This window comes from Typopeltis vanoorti, chromosome 14 (genome assembly GCF_054136105.1).
Source record: "Typopeltis vanoorti isolate ZY-2024b chromosome 14, IOZ_Tvanoo_1.0, whole genome shotgun sequence".
Classification (NCBI taxonomy): Eukaryota; Metazoa; Arthropoda; class Arachnida; order Uropygi; family Thelyphonidae; genus Typopeltis; species Typopeltis vanoorti.
Window position 1 is genome coordinate 61,839,015 of NC_143562.1, and position 20,552 is coordinate 61,859,566.

The window sequence follows — 20,552 nt, forward strand, 5'->3', positions numbered from 1 at the left end:
GGTCAAAACACAATCGAACAGACGCAGGTTGAGACGCACTGACCCGATCGTTAGCGATTTGTATACGGTTAAAGAGGACATAAAACCAAAGTGCTATAACACAGAATGTTATCACATTTCGTTTGGTGAGACTAAAACCTTTTTCGTCGATCAATAATTGCACTATTTTCCATTACGGATTTTTTTAAAAAAATTAATTATCTCCTTAAAATATGTACTTTAGGATAAAATCGCCTCTAGCAAAGGATAGGTGTAACATGCCTGTTTTTGGTTGCCAAGTTACTTTTGTTGTTGTTGTTGTTGGGTGGGGTAAGGGTAATGCTTGTTGAGTGATTTAACGTGGAAGGACAGTTTTTATTCATTTTCAAGTGCGATATTGTTAGCTGGATGAAAAGTTAACTAAAAAAAAGTCACCTATAAATATTTTTTTTTTTTTTAATTACGATGAACATTTTAAACCGGAGACGAATGCATGAAGAATTATAAAACGGAATGGCTAAGTTTTTATTATTTTTTAAAGGAATAAGTAACCAGAGCTTTGTAAGAGGATATAATTTATTCAAAGGTAAACTGATCTCATAGTATGATCGCTGCATTTGAAGATGAATTGGTTAGATGTACGGCCTAAGCAACGACTAAAGAGATCCATGAGGCCAAAAAAAAAAAAAAAAAAAAAAATCACGAACAGGACTATTTACAATGAACACAAAGGTATAGCGTAAAGCCAGCAAGAAGTATACCGTGTCTAAAATGCATGTTTGTCTGTTTGCGTCTTTGAGGGGATGCGAATCAAAGTCAATCACAGAATATATCATTCTTCCTACCATTATCACTGAAATGCAATTTCATAACAATACCGCTCCATTTTTGCAGTCGAGGCGAAGTAACACGACGTTAAAAGAGCCCACCTAATCCAGTACTTCTAGTCTTATCTGAAGCATAGTCATTCTGTTGTTGTCGTCTGGTATGTTCCAGACGATCTTATTTCTCAAGTTGTCTGGAATACTAGAATGTCTACTTTTATCACGCTAAAATGCTATTTAAACAAGGCCAAGAAAATGCCAAAGTCCTAATAAATAAGATACTCGTATAGCACTTAACATTCTTTTGTATTTATGATCATATCACAGATTGAAATATCAAAGAAGAAACACCTTGATAATTTATTCATATGTCTCGGTGTCTTTATAAGTACAAGGACTTAAATTTCATATACAACAAACGATTACAATTTGTAGCATAAATGTACTATCTGGAATATCAAAAAGCACAGAAAAGAAAAGCCCGCAATATGAGTAAACTAGCATTATTTTACGTAAAAGATTAACGTTTTGAAACGATGTGATATAAAAACAAACAAAATACGCACATTCTATGCATGTAACAGATTAAACAACAACAACAACAAAAAATTAATAATACAGTCAAAAGTTTGCACATTCAATAAGCAAACGAACGATTCTGTGCATTAGAAGCAGGAAGTAATATTCGGTATGCGAATTAAAAATACTCAAACGTATTTTATTTTCCTAACTCGTTTATAAGCTCAAAGTAAGGGGAGTCAACATTCCACAAGACGCAACAAACGTTATAAACATTTGAAACCAGTTCTGCTTCTGCCAATGAGGAAAAAAATGTGGTCTAATATCAGATAGGAGAGAGGAATGAACGGCAAATGGTACAACTATGACAGCTACAAATCAGAAGTCATTTTAGCAAACCCTAATCATCACTTCGTGGATTAGAAGATCGGGATTTTGGTTCCGGATTTCAGTGTAGTCTCTTTAATTCATAAAAAAACTGAAATCCGTAGCAACAGATAGCACCAGAAAATATCAGACGCTTAATTCCTGGTTATACGAGTAGTTCGACTCCGTATATGCAGAAGTGCTAATATACAAAAAGTAATCGAGTATCGCTTTAAAAAAAAAAAGGACCGACTTTAAAAAGTTGGCAAACTAATGTGCGTCTCTCTCTCCATGAACCACTGAGGCATAAATTCAAGCAAGAATAATTCCTGTTATGTCACGGTCAGATTCAACTTGTGTAATTTTTCTTAACGCATACACACCATTCTTGCTTAATTCGTCATCGCAGGACACCAACAGCGAGTCAGGCAGCCAAGCAGACAATAGGGAAACAGACTAGCCAAAGGTGTTCAAACAGCACTTCCGGCCTACCATGGCCCATTCATAACATTCAGAGAAACAACAGTTCATTCATCTGAGTTCGGTGTTCACTTCACTTCACTGCGTCGATGGAATGAAGATCCGGCACTTTGTTAAGAGCATTACCAACCATCCTGGGAGAAATCAAACTGTAAATGATCATTACTAAATATTCTAATTAAAGCTTTTTTTTTTTTTTTTTTTTGCTTTTCATAGCACGTTCTGAATTTTAAAATGCCTACTCAAGTAACAGTTACGACTATACCAAATGAGCAGCCAAATTAAACTGAAAATACGTTCGCGACATCCAAACAGAAATGCAGCCAATAACTGGCAATCCAATCACCGCTTATCGAAGATCCCTCCCACATGGTTAATGTTTAGACTTTAGAGGAAGGATGTTAAACATTTGATTGGCATCTATTTAATTGGGGTGCGTCTTATGGTCCAGTCCGAAAGCAGGTGATACCGGGTAAATCTTGGATCCCCACGTTTTCGATAGGAGCTAAACACGTGTCTCACTGCATATGTAGGAATCCCCGATTTACATACGAAAACTTTACCGGCGTCAATAGTAGTTAGTGGGCGAGCGTATGCGGTTTTGAACGAACGGTTATTTGGAGTATTTTTATAATTCGTTGAATTTTTTATTGTCATAAAACTATAAACTGAGGGTAAAACAAAGAGACTTTCGTATAATGTGAGTTAGAAATTGACTGTGATAAATTATGCAAAACAATATGGAAACAGAGCAGTAGAAAGACATTTTGGTCCACCGCCAACAGAAAACATGATTCGCGAGTGGAGAAAACAAGAAGAACAATTAAAACTGCAAAGTAAACATAAGAAAACATCCCCCCCCCCCTAAAATTGTCTCATAAATTTGGGGTGCGTTTTATCGTCCGAAAAATACGGTAAGTAATTCTAAGAGTGGAAATAGTGGAAGAAAATTTTCCGGTAGTATATAGCTTATATCAATTGGCATACGCATCTCGTATCAATTTTATGAGATGTCATCTAAAAAACAGATAATCTGGTTCACTTTTCAAGTCCAGAAAGTTATTTTTAATTTCATTTTGTTTTAGTAATTGCGCGTGTTCTTATCATGAGTACGTCGGTCAGTGTCGCGTTCATTATGGTACCCTGACAACTCTTTGAGCAAATCTAGAACAATGATTAAATAGCTACACAGTCACTAACGCACACTAAGCACTGTAGTTAAGATAAAGTTGCATCCATTCTAGAGAATTTATTCTGCATTTTTTACTGTCTAAACATAACTGAAATCAAGCTTTTTTGTATTCTTTTCAAGCAAATAAATTTGAAAAGTGTAACGTAACAGCATCAAGAACCATATTGTATATCACTCAAACGTCATGCATTAAGAGATTCGTGAATGGCGGGGGGGGTCCATTTCTGTTTCTTCCTAATGCTGGGCTGACTAAAACAACCAACACAGTGTTTGTTCCTGATTGACTACTATTCGACGTGTTGGGGAGAATGAGCAGAGTTCACAGTGCATGAGGCTATTGTTGCAGAGCAGTTACTTGAAAGCCAATCGCGGAACCTTTGTCTCGGTGCGGTAGTTGGGTCACAGCTAGCAAACCCAAAAGTGTATTGACTCATCTGTCGAAGAGCTCACAGACAACGAAACCTAACAAGCTGAAAGAGGCCTTCATTCTAACTTTTAAGATAAGGGCGTGAATCATGACGGCATTCAACCATGTGTGGTACAGCAGCTGCTTTAACCTTCCTAGACAACGAGGATTAAAAACTGTGTCCCGAAGGTGGGTCATTCTGATACGTTTACTAGTACCACGAGTCACAATGAACAAGGAAAACAGGAAGAATAAACCTTATCATCGCTATAGGAAGTACAGAAGTTGCCATGCTTAGCCTTAAATGATAAGTCAATGGGACTGGAGGAGGGGGAGGGAGGATAAGAATAACACAGGAAGTCTTGCTATTAAGATGTGGGAGGAGTAACTTTTTTTAGTCAGCAAAAATTCAAACCATTAATAATTGTAAAAAGCAGTTTATTTTTATATAAGCTGATTTTGGTATACAAATTCTAGACAATTCAGTTTCTTATGAAATACTGCATTTTTCTTTCCCCAAATGTCAAATGCTTATAAAAGGAAAGCATAATATATATTTAATTTAATTCCAAGCCAATTAAACAAATTTGCTTTCGACAGGGATTGGAAGCTTCTGAAAGTACCATTTTTCAGTATGACATGCTTAGATATTGCATAACTTAAGACAGAATCATTCCGGTTCTTGGTAGAGTGTGCGATACAAGTAAACTCATGCTGAAGATCTGAATTTTCGTAAGTTCTCAACCACTCTAGTTACTCAAAAATTTCAAAGGCAGATACTGTATTCTTACTTAACTACAAAATGAGCATTTATTATCCTTTCGTTTAATCGTCTCCAGAGTTAGGCTGATGCTTTTCTATTTGTTCAAAAGCCAAGCCATTACTTGATTCAAAATTTAGCTATTTTCAGATAGTGATGCATCAATGCAAAATATATCCCCCCGCCTGTGGCGACAGAATGCTATCACGATCAGATTTCTTCTTTATATCTTTTTATATGGTAAACGCGAGTACTATTTATGGGTTCAGATAAATGACAACTGAGTATACTTTTTAAATATGTTCATTCTGTGGTGATAATAAGAAGGTCCGAGAGAGAGATACCAACATCAGTCTGCAATGCGTGCATTGTTTATATATTTTTTGTCCACTTTTTTCCTCATTAAAATACAACAACGGTAAATTAGTGGTAGGAAAGAAAGCGATACTGGAACGTTAAATATTATGTGTGAGGGGAGGGGAGGGAGGGCAAAACAGTAATAAAGTTTTTTTTTTTAATGTGAATTTCGCTCAAGGACGGATGCAAACTTTTTGCACATTAGGGAGTGATCTAAGGGTCGCATATCTGATCTTAGTCATACGTTGTCAATTAAAGTCAGAATTTGAAAGCTTTAATAACCATTTCGCTCCCTGTATGCCGATACAGAATATAATTCAACTTGAACTCTGAAAAAGTATTCGTTAAGACTTGCTGCATTGCGGTTTCAACGGTGGAAAAAATAGCAAAAGGTAACCTGGCACTGTGCCCAAGATTCTGAATTAACAATACTTCATGGAAACAGTAAATCATAAAAACGGTATGGAGCACGTGCAGCCATGCGATGATGCCTATAGGATAATAAGACTTCATCCAATATTTGCAGTTAATGATATGAACATTTAACAAAAGGGTAACGTACAACGCAAAATCATTTTCTGACACTGGAAATGAGTAAGCAAAATAACGTGAAGTAATACTCCAGTTCAGTATAGAAAAACCTCTAAAAATGACATTTTCCCAGGGACAACATAAAAAAAAAACAGATGAAGAATAAAGTAACAGTACACAAAGGTAAAAAATACGACAACAAGCCGACGAAGTTACTTCTATGTGTATGTACAACGCTTAATAAATGTGTCCAAACACGGTCAATGGCCACGATTAACCCGCGACATCGTCCAATGCTCACTTCTCACGGCCTGTCATAATGACTATACTCGACACTTCCTGTAGAAAGCGAACATTAGCAGCTGTCGGTTCAGCCAACATGGCCATCAATTAGCCAATCCGCGAGCCAACAGCAGGGTACTTACGAACATCAAACAGGTCTTGTCTGTGTGCTATCTTTCCAGCACGTCAACAAGAAACGTATTCTAGTGAACTAGAATTGAAAGTGAAAACGCTAACACCATCGAGATCTGAACACAAGAACCTGGGGAACGTTGTACAACGCAACCCTCGACACTTTTGCATGATAAAGCAAAACTAATAATCAAAACACAATTAAATCAAATATTTCTTTAGCACGTGGACTCTTGATGTGCAGCTGAATAAAAATGATATTAATTAATTATTATTGATATTAATAGACGCACTGGATCCAAGTACAGGGAATTATCCACTTATGACGAAATTGAAATAGCAGCCACTGGGTTTTTTTAGCAACTGCATTGCCTTAAAACTAAAACTGAATAATCATATTTATTATTTAGCTTGAAATATTAGCCAGAATAAATGGAGCAAAAAGTTATGAAATATTGATGAAACTTTTAAAATCAAAGAAACAGACTTCATTTGGCAAATTATAACAGCGCGACGGAGCAGAACTGTTGCTGCAATCGGTTATGTTAACAAACGTTCCCAATTATATATAAAGATTTCAGAATTATTTTATATTTCGATTTATTTAAATAAAATTAAGGGAAAAGCATCGAGGAACACGAAGTTAAAAATACTGTTCAAATTTAGAATGGGAGCTGACAGAAAAGTATATTACAAGATCGATTTTAGTGACCAAGAAATGTGAGAAGAAAGGTTTAAAAACTATTATAAACATGTATGCAAAATGCTGCAAATAAAAGGTCAATGTATTTTAGAAAACAATTTTTTATATATTTCCAATATTTTCTAAACACATCGCGTTTATGTCAAGTTTTTTTTTTTTTAATCTATAAAAACAAAATAGCTATGTTTATTCGAATAGCTTTCAGGGTCGAGCTGCTGGAAAAACTTATACATAGATATCATTTTGCATTTCATTAAGAATCTAAATAATGTTACCCTTATCTTTCAAAACAGAGGTAATTTTATTTTCAAAAATAATACTTAAAAATTATCTGGGAGGTCATAATACTTAAATTGTTTCTTGCATTATACTGCTTTTTTGTGCATTGCTTTATATAAAATATATTGTTTTTGATGGTACTTCTGGACGCTATATAGCAAAAGCAAGTGTGCAATGTTATACGTACATTTATTTGTCCGCCAGAGGCAAAACATCCAGCCGTGGACTTCAGGGGGCAGATTCATCAGAAAACGTAATTATTTTATGGAATTGACATTAATTAAAAAATAATAACCTTTCAAAGTGTCATTTTATTTACTCATGGATTTTCGTTACTAACTACAAACGCATTCGAGTGCACCGGTAAAGTTATTCATTAACAGCTATATACAGTATATAAACGGTATTCTTATTGTCAGTCCAGGCATCAAAACGAAATATTCTTTTCACAAGAGCATCTGAACCTCTAATATATACTGTACTAAACTATCGATTTAATAAAATTTCATTTTCCCATAGTATTTTTGTATCACAACGTACTATTGCGCCAAATTTTTATGAAAGTCTTCATTTTTGTGAACTCTTCTTAATCACATTTAAGTTAATTTCAACTCGAACTGAAAAATGTTTTGGAAATTTAAAATTAGCGTTAATGGCTGCTGGCTGAAACAGTGTTACAGTCCAAGTGAAATAACATCTTTCAGAGTGGGATAGACATTATTAGCATAGTTAAAATAATTATGTTATTTACGGGACACTAAGATGTCAAGAATTAATGAGAGGGAGATGGAAAGCATTACAATTTGATACAAATATGGAAAAAAACTGAAATGAAATGTATTTTCTAGAAAAAAAAAACCTTCAGCTGTATGAATTAACACAACTTTTTCATAGTAAATAACCAACTAAAATGAAGACTAGAAACATGATGCATTAATATACAACTTTAGGATGCTAATCTTATTCACTAAATGCATTACGTACGTATCCATTCACTGTACTGTTACCTATAGGATACTTTTCAAATAGAAACGGTTTTAGCTTGCATTCGCAATAACAGTTGGTCGAATATTTCGCGGAATTTCATTAGGATTCCAAATCTTTTCTGCCAGTAAATTGCTGAAGCTGTAGTCTTAACACAAGTGATTTATTTTCATTTTACACCCTACTCCTTGGTAAGCCTATCAGAAATAATAACCACAGTCATTATATGCTCGTATTACAGTTTTCCTGGAATCATCTGCTATCACAGTTCGCGGTAAAGAACAATGGCACAATTCCACTTACTTATGGGTCGTTTCATGACTGTCGTCACAGATGGGCTGGCATTTCCATCGAACCTGATGAGTCTATACTGGGCTTCTTTATATTCTGGAGCCAGTACATGGAGTTATTCGTTTGTACCGAACAGGGTGGGATAACAACGGCGACAAATTCTCTCCTAGATAATGCGCAGCGATGACAATTGTTCCATTCGGTTAGAAGTTCAATCTTCTGAATCTCATGAGTATGCACCCTTACAGAAATTATAACTGCTTATAACAATGATCCACATCAGACATGATTGCCCATGCACAATTCCTTGAAACAAATTATGAAAACACTCTTTTCCTTTAATAAAATCTGAAGTTTATGTGAGTTTTCCCCATTGTGAAGGCACAAATCGCTGGTAGTTACTTTATCATCTAAACTTTGAACGAGCTAATGAATTACGCATGCGCAGTATATATGGAATGTTAGTAGTGCTGAGTACCAGCGCTCCACAAATGAAATATGGGAATTTGAGAAGACCGATTAATGCATGAAGATGAAAGAGGAAATCAGACGTGATGGATGATCAAAACCTGTTTCCTAAGTTTTCTTAGTAACATTTAATTATATAAAGAAAACCGAGAACAGTAGAAGAGAAAGTTTTGTGATCACATTATTTTCACAGAGATTAAAAAAAAAAAAAAAAAAGCACGTAGAGAATAGAAACTAAAAACATCGTTCATATCTAAATATTAAGCATAGCAGTCAGAGCAATAAAGCATTGAGCAAATCCCAGAATGAATGATTTTCATAGAAAAAGTGCCAAAGAAGAATACCTTATTTATTTAATATTTTTTAAATAGAGTTTTCAGTTTGGATTTGGTTAGAATTAAGACCGAAGCAAATAAAATGTCGTTTTATTTGGTATTCTCACAAAAGACAGAACAGACAAGTGTTATAATTTTGGGTAATTAACAGTAAATACTTTTAGCTTATTAAATAATAGAAAAATTCATTTGGAATACTAATTCAGGAAGCTTTCTTTTACAAAAATTTAACTGATCCACGAAATCTGTATGGGAATCACTATTCTCATTGCAAAGAAACAGCTTGCAACTAAATTTAGAAAAACAAATCAACGCTATCTACAATGTTACAAAAGTAGAGACCCACACAGATATACAGTGCACATTAAATGCATATTAACTTTTCTTTCCCTTTGATATGCTTTCTTTTATGGGCAAATAAAAAATCAGCGACGTGCGTCCAATCACTGCTACTAAACATTTTATTACAAAAGAGGAGTATGGTGTTTATATATACAGATTATATAAGAACCACAAGTGTGCTTCCATTTGTAAGGTCTAGAAAAGCGATACGAAAATTCTGATAGCCCAGTGAATTTTTAAACCTTTCATGGAATATTACATCTTACGCGAGTTAGGTCGTTTACGTTTACACGAAACATTTATTAATTATAACTTATAAATAAATTTATAATTTTGTAACAGAATTCATTTAACTCGACAGATATCATCGTCCGATGTGACATCACTATTCTGCTCAATGGAGGTCGTAAAGGATTTTTAAAAAAAAGTCCATCCCCCCCCCCCCCCCTATGGACCGAGGTTTTCGGATTATCTAACTGTTAGCCCGCCCACAATACTAACGCTAATACTATAGGCTTTCACTTGGCTATTTCATGGATGGGATTCACATAAAAAATCGCTTAAATCAATTTTTAATGTTGTTAATATTCTTCAAATGGAAAAAAAGTTAATTTAATATTCTTCTCTGGATAGTATTGATAAGATATCTGTTAGGACCATTCAGTAGCAAAAATAAATAATGTTCGTTATGTGCAGAGTCGGACATTAAAGAGAGCAGCCGATGCACCACATTGATCACCCACTTCGTAAAGATTCGCGAAAAAGTCTGCATTTTAAAAAACAATATGTAACTTCCAATTTACTGTATTTTTATTTTTGTTTCCAACGACTGAGCAAAGGTACTGTTAATGTACTAATGTTAAGTTTTTGAATAAGCAACTTAATAACGAATTCAAACACTAACGAATGTTTCTCCCAATAAGAAACTGCCACTTAAAACGTATGTTTCACTATAAACCGAAAAAATTTTAGCATGAAAATTATCTCGCTCGCCAATGTACTAATTATATTTAAAGAGTAAACCGCACGACACCGAATGAAAATATTTATCCTTACCTTTCCAGTTGCCTATGTGGATATTGGTATCCAATTACACACATGGAGTTCAACAAATGTAACGAAAACAAAGATAAAACAGACGTGAGCTTACACAAACCGCAGATAAACACTCAGTTATGGATTTTTCCACTAATAATAATCGTATTTATAAAAGTATTTATGGCATATAAACAGTACAGAATAAAATGTATCCTATTCCTTTATGAGCAGACACTTTAGGTTTGGTAGCCTAAAAGTTTATCGACATCCCGTTCAGAGTGTAAACCGATGTGGTCACCCATTCAGACATTATTATTAGGGTCAAAGTATTAACCGAACAGAAAATAACACAAGGGCGGTCGCATGCCAGTAGTGAAGATACCGGTTAATATATTTTCAAAGTGGCGTCTGAGGTTATAATTTGGGAGATCACTAACAAGATAATGCAAGAGCTTCCTCCCCCTATGTGTGTGTGTGTGTGTGTGTGTGTGTGTGTGAGAGAGAGAGAGAGAAAGAGGGGGGATAATTCTTCGTTTACATCAGCTGAAAGCTAAAGAACGAAAGGTTAATAATAAGGTTATTATAACATCAAGCACAGTGGCTCTTTATATATAACGAATTTCATAATAAGCAATGACCTAAATCTGAGTCTGGTTGAAGACGCCATGCAAATAACGTTAAGTGCTTCTTTGATTTCAAGTTATGTCGTCACTATTTTTAATTACTTTTACTACTTAAATTAAGCTTGGGTAAAACAACTTTTGTTGATAAAACTTAATATAAGTCCAAACGTTTTTCTCTGATATTTCAAGAATTTGAATGCTTTTCCCTCTCCTGAAATCCAACTCAAGCATCGATTAAAATTAAATACAACTACAATTAAAATAAACATTAAATTAATGCGATTAACTGTCAGAGTATAGCCCTCTATACATTTATCATCGAAACCAAAAGCCATGTCCTTCAAAAAAATGTATACATACTTTAACAGATGTCGACTTTTTCGAAATTGGATCGAATTACGGTAGTAATGTGTAGTATGATGTTCTCTCAAAAGATATCGTTACTCGCATGAATACTAGCATCAACACGTGACCGGTAGGACAGTCAAACAAAATGGCCGAGGCACGATTGTCGTTCGAGGAACGCAAGGCCTTTTTAAAGTGGTATTTCAAATTTGTGAATGTTGTTGACGTTCAACGACAATGGAGGCGTTCCGAAGGGCCACCAGTGTAGTAGGAAAACCAGCTACAATAGGGTCCTTCGGAAAGAAATTGAAACGGCATGCGCAGCAAATCCCACTGGACACTTTGGCCAACGTTGTCCAAACAGTAATCCAGGAAAGAAGCTGTGAATAAGTATTTATGCGCTATAGATAAATTAAGTAGTGATTTGTGTACAGTATATTTATACACAGATCTGTATTCATTCATATGTAATATACTGTACATTAAAAACTAGTTAGCCATATAGCTTCCAATTTTTAACATGGTCCTAGAATCGAATCAACGTTTAATCTCTCAAGTACAGAATACCTCCTTAACAAAAGATGTAGCACTTTTTACAAAAAAAAAAAAAAAAAAAAATTTAACTAAATAAGTGCTTAGAGAGTCTAAGTCAATCCGCTTAAGCATTCATCAAGTGGACTGCTAACAAAAGTTTATTTTAGTTTGAACGACAGTCCAATATGATACGCAAAGACCCACCAGTTTTGGGTCATAATTTAAGTAATCAAGTACTGGGTTCATTTATGAGGTCTGAATTTCATTCAATAAACAAACAAAATATTGATACGCGAGTTTTGTTCGTTTAGTGAATACGGAAATACCTTTAAAAATGTATTCAAAAAAAAAAAAAAAAAAAAACCGTCAACTTACCACAATCATTTCGGATGGCTCCAGTATGAGGCACTCGTTCATCCTCCGGCCGCTGCCACCTGAACGCTTTCCGAAGCTAAAAAATATACACAGAAAAAAAATATCAGTGAGATATCTGCATTTGTGCTATGAAACAGCAAAACATCTTTTTTTATACATATATTTCTTTTTGGTGCGGAAAGGAATGCGTACAATCTATATATGAAATTGAGAACCACAAATCTAATTCAGAAAATAAAAAAAAAAAAAAATCCAGCACAACTAAAAGAAAAAGTAGTTATTAATAAAACCGAAAAACTATTATACAGAGCTTTCTGAATTTACAAACATTGCATCAATATATTCATTTTAAATTGATAACAATAATGTTTATCAAACTTAGACTTGAGTTGAACATCACGGCTAGTGAGTTCTTGTTTTGTTTCGGTACTCTAATAATACTATGTCATACGCTTTGTTCATCAAATGACTTGCTTAAAACCCAAATTCCATTCGGTACCCTTGATAAACATGTCAAACTATTTCGCGTTGCTTTCATCTTTTTCTTTATATAAAATACTCAGACGGATTAGGATACCAGACGAATCGTAAGCTCTCAATAGCCGTGTGGATCACAGACAGTTGGGGTATGCAGACGGGAGGAGAATTAATGGGCAAAATGGCAATGGTTTCCCACAGATGATCGTACATACACTTGTGGAGGTTCTGAACGCGTTAATCCTGGGTATGGTTGCAGGAGTAGTGGAGGGAGGAGGCTTCAAGATTACGACAGTCGAAAGATATTTGAATGTAAACAGAACAAACGAATGATTTCAAAATCGATGATATTTAAAGATGGTGATGGATACCTGAAATGAAACTATTTGGTTATATCGAGATGGCCCTCAGATTTGCCTAACTATTTCAACTATGATAATATTAACACGCATTATTGACAAACAATTATCACAGTTTGTCGATAATGCATGTTAATAACTTTTAAAAGTCCAAACTGAAAGTACTCAGATAACTATTATCCATTTCTCCCTTGACTTTTAACCCAAATTTCGCATACCGAATAATTCTGAATTCGGAATGCAAAGATAACTACCCAAGCATAAACTTGAGAAAATTTAATAATTACAATGTGCTGCACATTGCACAATGAACTGTCATTAATCGGTCAAGTTCAAAACTGATAGGAATGCATATTGGATGAATATCAATTTTAAATAATTAAAAAGTACAAAGCATGTATAAAAAGTATCCCAGATGAAGACAAAGATAGTAACTTTTTTTTTTTTTTTAATGGCTGGGAAAGCGAATGACAAATATTTCGTTTCAAGATTTATTAATGTAATTTACTTAGATTTTAAGTGAAAAATTTTTAAATCTCCGTCTGTATTATAAGTTCAAAAGGTTTTATAGATATTCTAAAAAATGAATCATTCTGCATTCGGTATGCAAAGATAACTACCCAAGCATAAACTTCAGAAAATTTAATAATTACTAAAAAGTAACTTGAGAAAGACACGAGCATCCTCCCACAAAGAAAGGAAGACTGATGTAACTTCACAAAGAATAAGATATTTATAGGAGCTCCAGTTTAGTTTGCTATTGGATTCAAACCTTGGAGGCTCTTGATCGAGTAGTGTCTTTTCTCCAGCCACTACGATGTAGGTTCGAATCCCGCTGGCATGGATCTTTTGGATGATGCTACATGACTGGCTCAAGAACGTACATACATACTGCTTACTGGAAGCCTGAAGTGACTCGAAAGAATGGCATGTTTGGTCTCTTTCAAGGGTTTTAGATGATGCAAACGCAGTTCACCAATAGTAATAAATGTGCTAAATAGGTTTTTCGTGGGTATATCACAAAAAGTCTATTTCAAAGCTAGTTGCTTCTGCAACAATACATTTTGTCTATTATTTCTGTCACCGTCCGGGACAACAAAATCCGTTTTCGAAATATCCAACATTGGCTTTGTTTAATGGTCTTATTGTCACCAAATCTGTGGCCTTGAAAATAATTTAGACTTCGAGCACAAAAATTACTCGAAGCAAATCGGAAATTGAGGAAGGCTATTGTAGTTGTGGAGAGTTTAACCAGAAAAACAGAATAAACTTTACTTAAATCCACTTCCCGTAATTTTCAGTTTCGATTTTTGGTGTTGAAAGAAAGTGGCACGAGCCTATGAAAATTCCTATCCCTTTTAGTATCTCATATACAATTAAATTTGTCGATTTGAATATATAGATAAAAGATAGTAATCCTTTACTATTTAAAATGTACGCCAAAGATAGTAATCCTTTACTATTTAAAATGTACGCCTATAAGAAATCGTAGTGACGATGATCCATACGAAAAGACTTACTTCTTTCTGAGATTTTCAAAGCATATTTCTCTAATAAGAGAAACATGCTTTGAAAATCTCAGAAAGGAGTCAATTTCTCCATTGAAGTACTGGAGATGTGTTTCAAGTACAGAGAGGAAAAATATAAGCGGTGAGCGATATGAGAGTGTATATTTTGAAGAAGTATAACCTGAACAATTTGTGAAAGCACACGTGATTCCAGTTCAGCGCCACAAGTGAAAAGAAGCACGGGAGTTATTCCAATCATTTTATCTTTAGCCTCAATCTGTAATAAGAGATAAGATTCCTACGGAGACGAAGTTTCCAGAAAAAATATTAAGAGCGTTACCCGAATACATTCAGTTTCGATAATGATATTCAGAGTACTCTATTATACTCTGAAATCATTCTCGAAATAGTTATAATTAATAAACAGCAGAGGCTTAACGAATACGCTTAAGTAAATTTAAATATTAATAAAATATTTAAAAAGTTTATATTAATATAAACTACGTGAACATAACATTACCAGTATTCCATTCATTCCAGCTTCCGAAATCTATTAAAGTTGCTTCACTCCTCGCAAAAAAGGCTGCACGGCAGAAGGATTTCTTCATTGTTGTAACATCAGCGCTATGCTTAATGAAGGCCTGAAGTGGCATAAAAACCATACTGCTTCCAGAAGCAGTTAACAGCTTATCCTCGGTCCAACAACATAATTTATTCGCGCCGTGATGGCAGTCATCACAACTAAAATTAATATGTTCACTTTGGTGTTCCCTGAGTCAAAGGAATTAAAAATCAGGAGATATTTAAATATACTTGCTGGCCTAGGTGGATAGCCTTTGTTTTCAAATCAACATGGTTGTGGCCTGAAAAAATTCGCAGAGTCTAGTGAAGAGAAACCGAATTATCTATCCCCCCCCCATGATACTAATATACTATATGATTACAACCTTTCTTGGATGAGATTCATATTAAAAAAAAAATAATAAACATTTGGCTCAACGCCGCATCAATCCACTGAAAAATAACTATTTCTGATTAAATTCCAAGTAGTGTGGAACTGTGTATTACGTTGAATCCGATTTTAATCGGATGAATACTTGAGGACTGTTCTTATGATATTAACTAGTTTTCTTTTTAAAAAAATGTTTATTTTTTTAATTACATAAATCGCTTAATTTACATAATTCAACAGTGAGGTGAATATCGCACTGAGTGTGCCAACTCACATCTACTGGGCTTACTAATATAATTTCTATTATATTAGTCTTAAAACAAGGAACTTGTTAAATGTGTCCGACCAGAAAGTACTAAATATACTAGGTAGGTCACAAACTAAGTATAACGTTAGTATCAATGCCGTTGAAAAAAGATTCCAAGTAGTAGCAGCTTCTAAAATATCTCATCTTAATAAACTGCTTTTTATAGCACTCTAAAATTACATATCTGAAATTTGAAAACCAAAAATAATTGAGTATTAATAATTATAATTATTTTGTTTTAAAAAAATGTGGAATTTTTTTAAAACAAAAGTTCTGTCTGTTAAGCAAATATTTATGAAGAGTATTTTCCTGTAGGTGTCTCCATACACTGCGCAAAAATTATTTCAATTTGTTGTGTAAGCATGGAGGATAAGGCCTGCGCAGATCAACCTCAATAATCACCAACGTGCTGGATCATAAATTACTGTGAATGTGATAATTAGCGTTTCTTATTCTATATGGACTCGTTAAAAACGTTTAAATCGAAATCATAAGAGAAACAGTTTGCAAAGGTGAGGTCTGCTTGGTTTTTTTTTCTGATATAAATCAATAAAAAAAAAGAAGGAAAGCCAAGTAGACCTGGCCTCCTATTGACTACAAGTTTAACATTTTTTTTTTTTTAACTTTCTCTTTCAGAACCAAACCTTCTAGCAGTCAGCAGAATATCAATAATCATTGATAACCTGAAATTTCTTTACAGCACTTGATTTATAAAGCAAATTATTGCCTTCAAATTAATAGGAAATCATATTTCGCTTATTAAAGAACCCTTTCAGTACACTTTTTTTTATTCCAAATAGTGATACAAAAATTCTACAACTAAGTTATTAGCGTTTCGCTATACCAATGGTACGTCGATGTCGCAAGCAGATCAATAATTTATAATACTTATATATGTATCAGTCAGAAATAGTTTTAGCAATTAGTTACTGCTCCGTTCAATTATCTAAACTATGTATATTCATAATACTGACGTTTTGACAATACGCATCTTTAACCAATAGAGTATCCGCTCTCCAATCAAGAGGCTGCAGGTTCGAATCTCGCTAAGGGCATGGCTGTTTATGATTGTATTACTAACCGTTTAGCATTATGTACCATTATGCTGTAACCTGTGTCCTGGCGCAGTATGACCTTTCATGTCTTTGCATCATAAAGAAACAAATTTAAAAAAAAAATCAAAATCAAATCTTTAACCAATAGCAAAATAATGGAAAAGTTAAACATTTCGATGTCCGTATGCGCTTTTAATATAAGAAAAATGCGTTAAATCATCTGTCTTATGAATTTGGTATCATCTGAGATTTTCCTTGCTGAATGTGATTTCAATCAAAGCGAAGGAGCAAATTCCTGAAGACCTCAAGTCAATTTAAAATATATGAAATTTTCTTTTCACTATGCGTGAATCAACATTAAGAGGTTGCAAACATCAATGTTCTGAAATATTTTTATAGTTTCAGTAAATAACAGTGGAGTATTGAAATGTGGTGGTTCTCCAAGATAGCGCAACGACAAAGAATTCATTTTATCGATCTTTATGGAAAAACTTCGATTAAAAAAGAAAAAAGAAAGAAAGAAAGAAAGAACATTAAAGAACCGGTTCGTGTCCTGGTTCTATATTAAAGCGCATGCGATCGTAAAAATACAGAACAGCTCCTCCACTGATAACTTCGTTCCATTACTTGAAGGGAGAGATAGCATAAAGAGGCAAGTTTTAGGGCGCCACCAAATTTAATGGCTAAGTTTTACGTTCGCAGCTGAGAGAGTGGCATTTTTCTAGAAAAGAAAAGAGAACAGACTAGTAAATTCTGATGCTGTGGTCAAAGAAACTTTGCTGATATCCAGAAGTATTGAATTCTGCCATTTCATACGATCATATCTAACACAAAACGTTGGATGAAGTGTATATTAATTTAACTACAACAAATTAAACTTCTTGTAAGCATGAACTTTAATCCAAATAGTTGTTTGAATTAATTCAAAGTGGAATTAATGCCAAAATCATAATAAGGTTGAATGTTCTTGATACTTCGACACTGCACACATACGGATGCTGCAATTACTTTCTGGATGTTTTATATCCAGTTGTACATTTGAGACGGGAACAGCATTCTCATTTCTTACTACGTAAGTTTCTTAATATGCAATTATTTTTCAAACGTGAAAAAAACTGTCCTACCGGTTATTGATAGATACTGGAAAGATATGACTATTATACCATATTAAAATATAGCCAACCGGCTGTATATTAATATGGTAGAACATTCGTAGACACACACACTATAATAATTCTACCCAGTCCATTATTTAAAATAATCTGTATTATTATGTATATTACACACACACGCACAGACAGTGGCGTCATAATCGCATTGTCATCATCATACGTATCAAGGATTTAGGCCTAGCATGGCCTGTTCCGGCCCTAGAAGTCATAATCGCATTGTGATTGCATATTTTCAATAATTCTATATAAGGCAGAGAAATTAAGATCGTATGCCTGAACTAAATATATTTTTTTAAAATTTTACACAAGGTATCGATATACTGCAACAGTCCTTGCGCCCCCCCCCCCCCTCGTTAAGCCTCCATTTTAGCACTTAGTGGTTTGCATATGGCACGCTAGTGTATACACACATAATCAGCTGCAACTGCTGTGTCTGAAGCACAATTAAAAACGCATCTCATCTCTCTTTAGCGCTACTAAAAGTAATATAGATACATCACCAGTAACTATATGCATTAACATGAGTCATACACGCGACTCCAGGTTTTTTTTTGTACGCTCCACAGTTCATCCCACCCTCTTTATTAAAACATAATTACCAGGCACATCTTGTATACGGAACATATTCGGTGAAAACTTCCAGGTATAGTGTACAGACATCTGCTAGATATAGAATTCGGTTGAGTTCAACCACCCTTCATTCGAATATTAGGAGACAAAACAGCTGCAAATAAAGGTTGTATCTTTATGCAACTGGACGTTTATGATTGTTCCGTAGGGATTAAAAGGCTAATGAGTTACGTATATTACATCTGTTCAGTACATGTGATTTTCTGGGAGTATAAACCCTTACTGTATCCGTAAAGACATGCTAAATCATCGCCAGCTGAAATGTAATTATATATATACTTCCCACTATCTGAGCGGGATTCGAAGCGAAGTCATCCTAACCGAAGGAAATGTTCCACTATGCTTCTTCTATCTGACTTATAATCCTATCTCTGGTATTAAAGATAGTAAATTATATTCTTTCTCAGTTCTGTAAACCCTAAAGTGCAAAAATATTCTAAGCCTCAAGATTTTCTACAATTAATGGCTAAAATATGAGATTCATGCCGTTGTTCAATGGAGATAAGACCTCATTTCTTCCGAAACACAGTTCTGTCTTCTGTTTCACGCACGAGCACACACAAAAGGGTAAATGTATTTGAGACTCCTTGGGTTCTCGAAACGATTCTTTTCCCGTCATCATGACATTAACTTTTCAGCTTGTTACTCGTACAGCTGTTAACCTGTATAAATCCCAAATACGTCCTATTCATATTTCGGGTAGTGCAACAAAGACCTCCTTAAAAATTCTTGACGTTGATGAGTCGTCTCATAAGCTCACTCCAAACGCTATCTTACATGCAGGGCAGTCTGTCTTATGCTCTTTCTATAGGCACCTCCATTAACCTGGAATTCATCACTGTTTCGTTTTCCTTTAAGCCTGTTAAAATATGAGCAGTTACTGGTCAACATTTCAAAATTGGATTTTGAAATGTTGACCAGTTACCTGTCCTGCTCCTAGTCAATTTTGTGTAACGGCATTCTCTATATGATCTTTTCAAGGATTACAATTTCCAACTGTTCATTAAAAAAAAAAAACTCCTTTTCAATTCCTCATACACGAAAAAACTTTACAATCTCTCTCTCTCTTATAGGAATGAAATAAAAATAATAAAATTTAGAAGAATGTGAAGTGGCAACTAAAAGAATGAGCTATCGATGTATCATGCCGTCAAATATATGTATTCTCAGGACATCTGTTGCAGAAAGAAAAATGTTCGTTTCCAGGAGCGAACCTTTATCAATAAAAATAAACAGTTCTTTTTGTATTTTATTGACAAGGGTATACAAGAACACGCGTAGCTAATCAATGGGTAGAATTAAAGGTTACAGAAAGATGGAAGAATGGTTTCCGCAGTTATCGAAATGAATATCGAGCATCTTTAAGTACTATTCATACCACATTACGATCTTCAGTGTAAATAACAATAGATGTAAATCATAGAAAAAGTCTAATTTAAATATTAATGCTGTATAACAAATATATCCAATTCAGTCGTAAATTTGTATATGTTTTGCATTTCACAGTATTTTCATATCGGTCACTCAGTTCAACTAAGGCGTTTAATGGCCTCAAGATCTTGACAGATCAAAGTAGCTCAGATCAATTAGAACTAAAGTTTAACTAGATAAGTGAAGTAATGCCTTTTCTGTTATTTTTAATACAATGAAGTGCGCGTGCACACACACACGAGACTATCATGAAGGTTTCATAAGTAGATATGCGATATAAACCACATCATTAGTAACAAAAGTGCAAATGCATAAGCTGCTTTCAGTAAAACTATTGCGTAATTCGCACACAAATCGCATTTTCTTTTCGTGCTTTACAGTGCACTGTGTAATGGAAAGTGGGAAGTATCATTTTACCAGAGCCCTATAGAAATTTATCTGATATTAACAATGAACTGAAAGCTTCTCTAATAAACTAAGTTTATTATATCCTGATTACATAAACATAAAAATCGA

The 20,552-nt window shown here is 34.3% G+C and overlaps 1 protein-coding gene across 7 annotated transcripts in view; it reads right to left on the reverse strand.

The window, feature by feature from the left end:
* The window catches only part of LOC150099532 (rap guanine nucleotide exchange factor 6-like), a 486,813-nt gene that overhangs the window by 306,314 nt on the left and 159,947 nt on the right, over positions 1-20,552 (reverse strand). For all 7 annotated transcript variants that reach the window (XM_090404032.1, XM_090404034.1, XM_090404030.1 and 4 more), the window contains one exon: positions 12,146-12,221. In XM_090404032.1, coding sequence (XP_090260158.1) covers positions 12,146-12,221 — 76 coding nt within the window. The remainder of the gene's footprint in view (positions 1-12,145; positions 12,222-20,552) is intronic.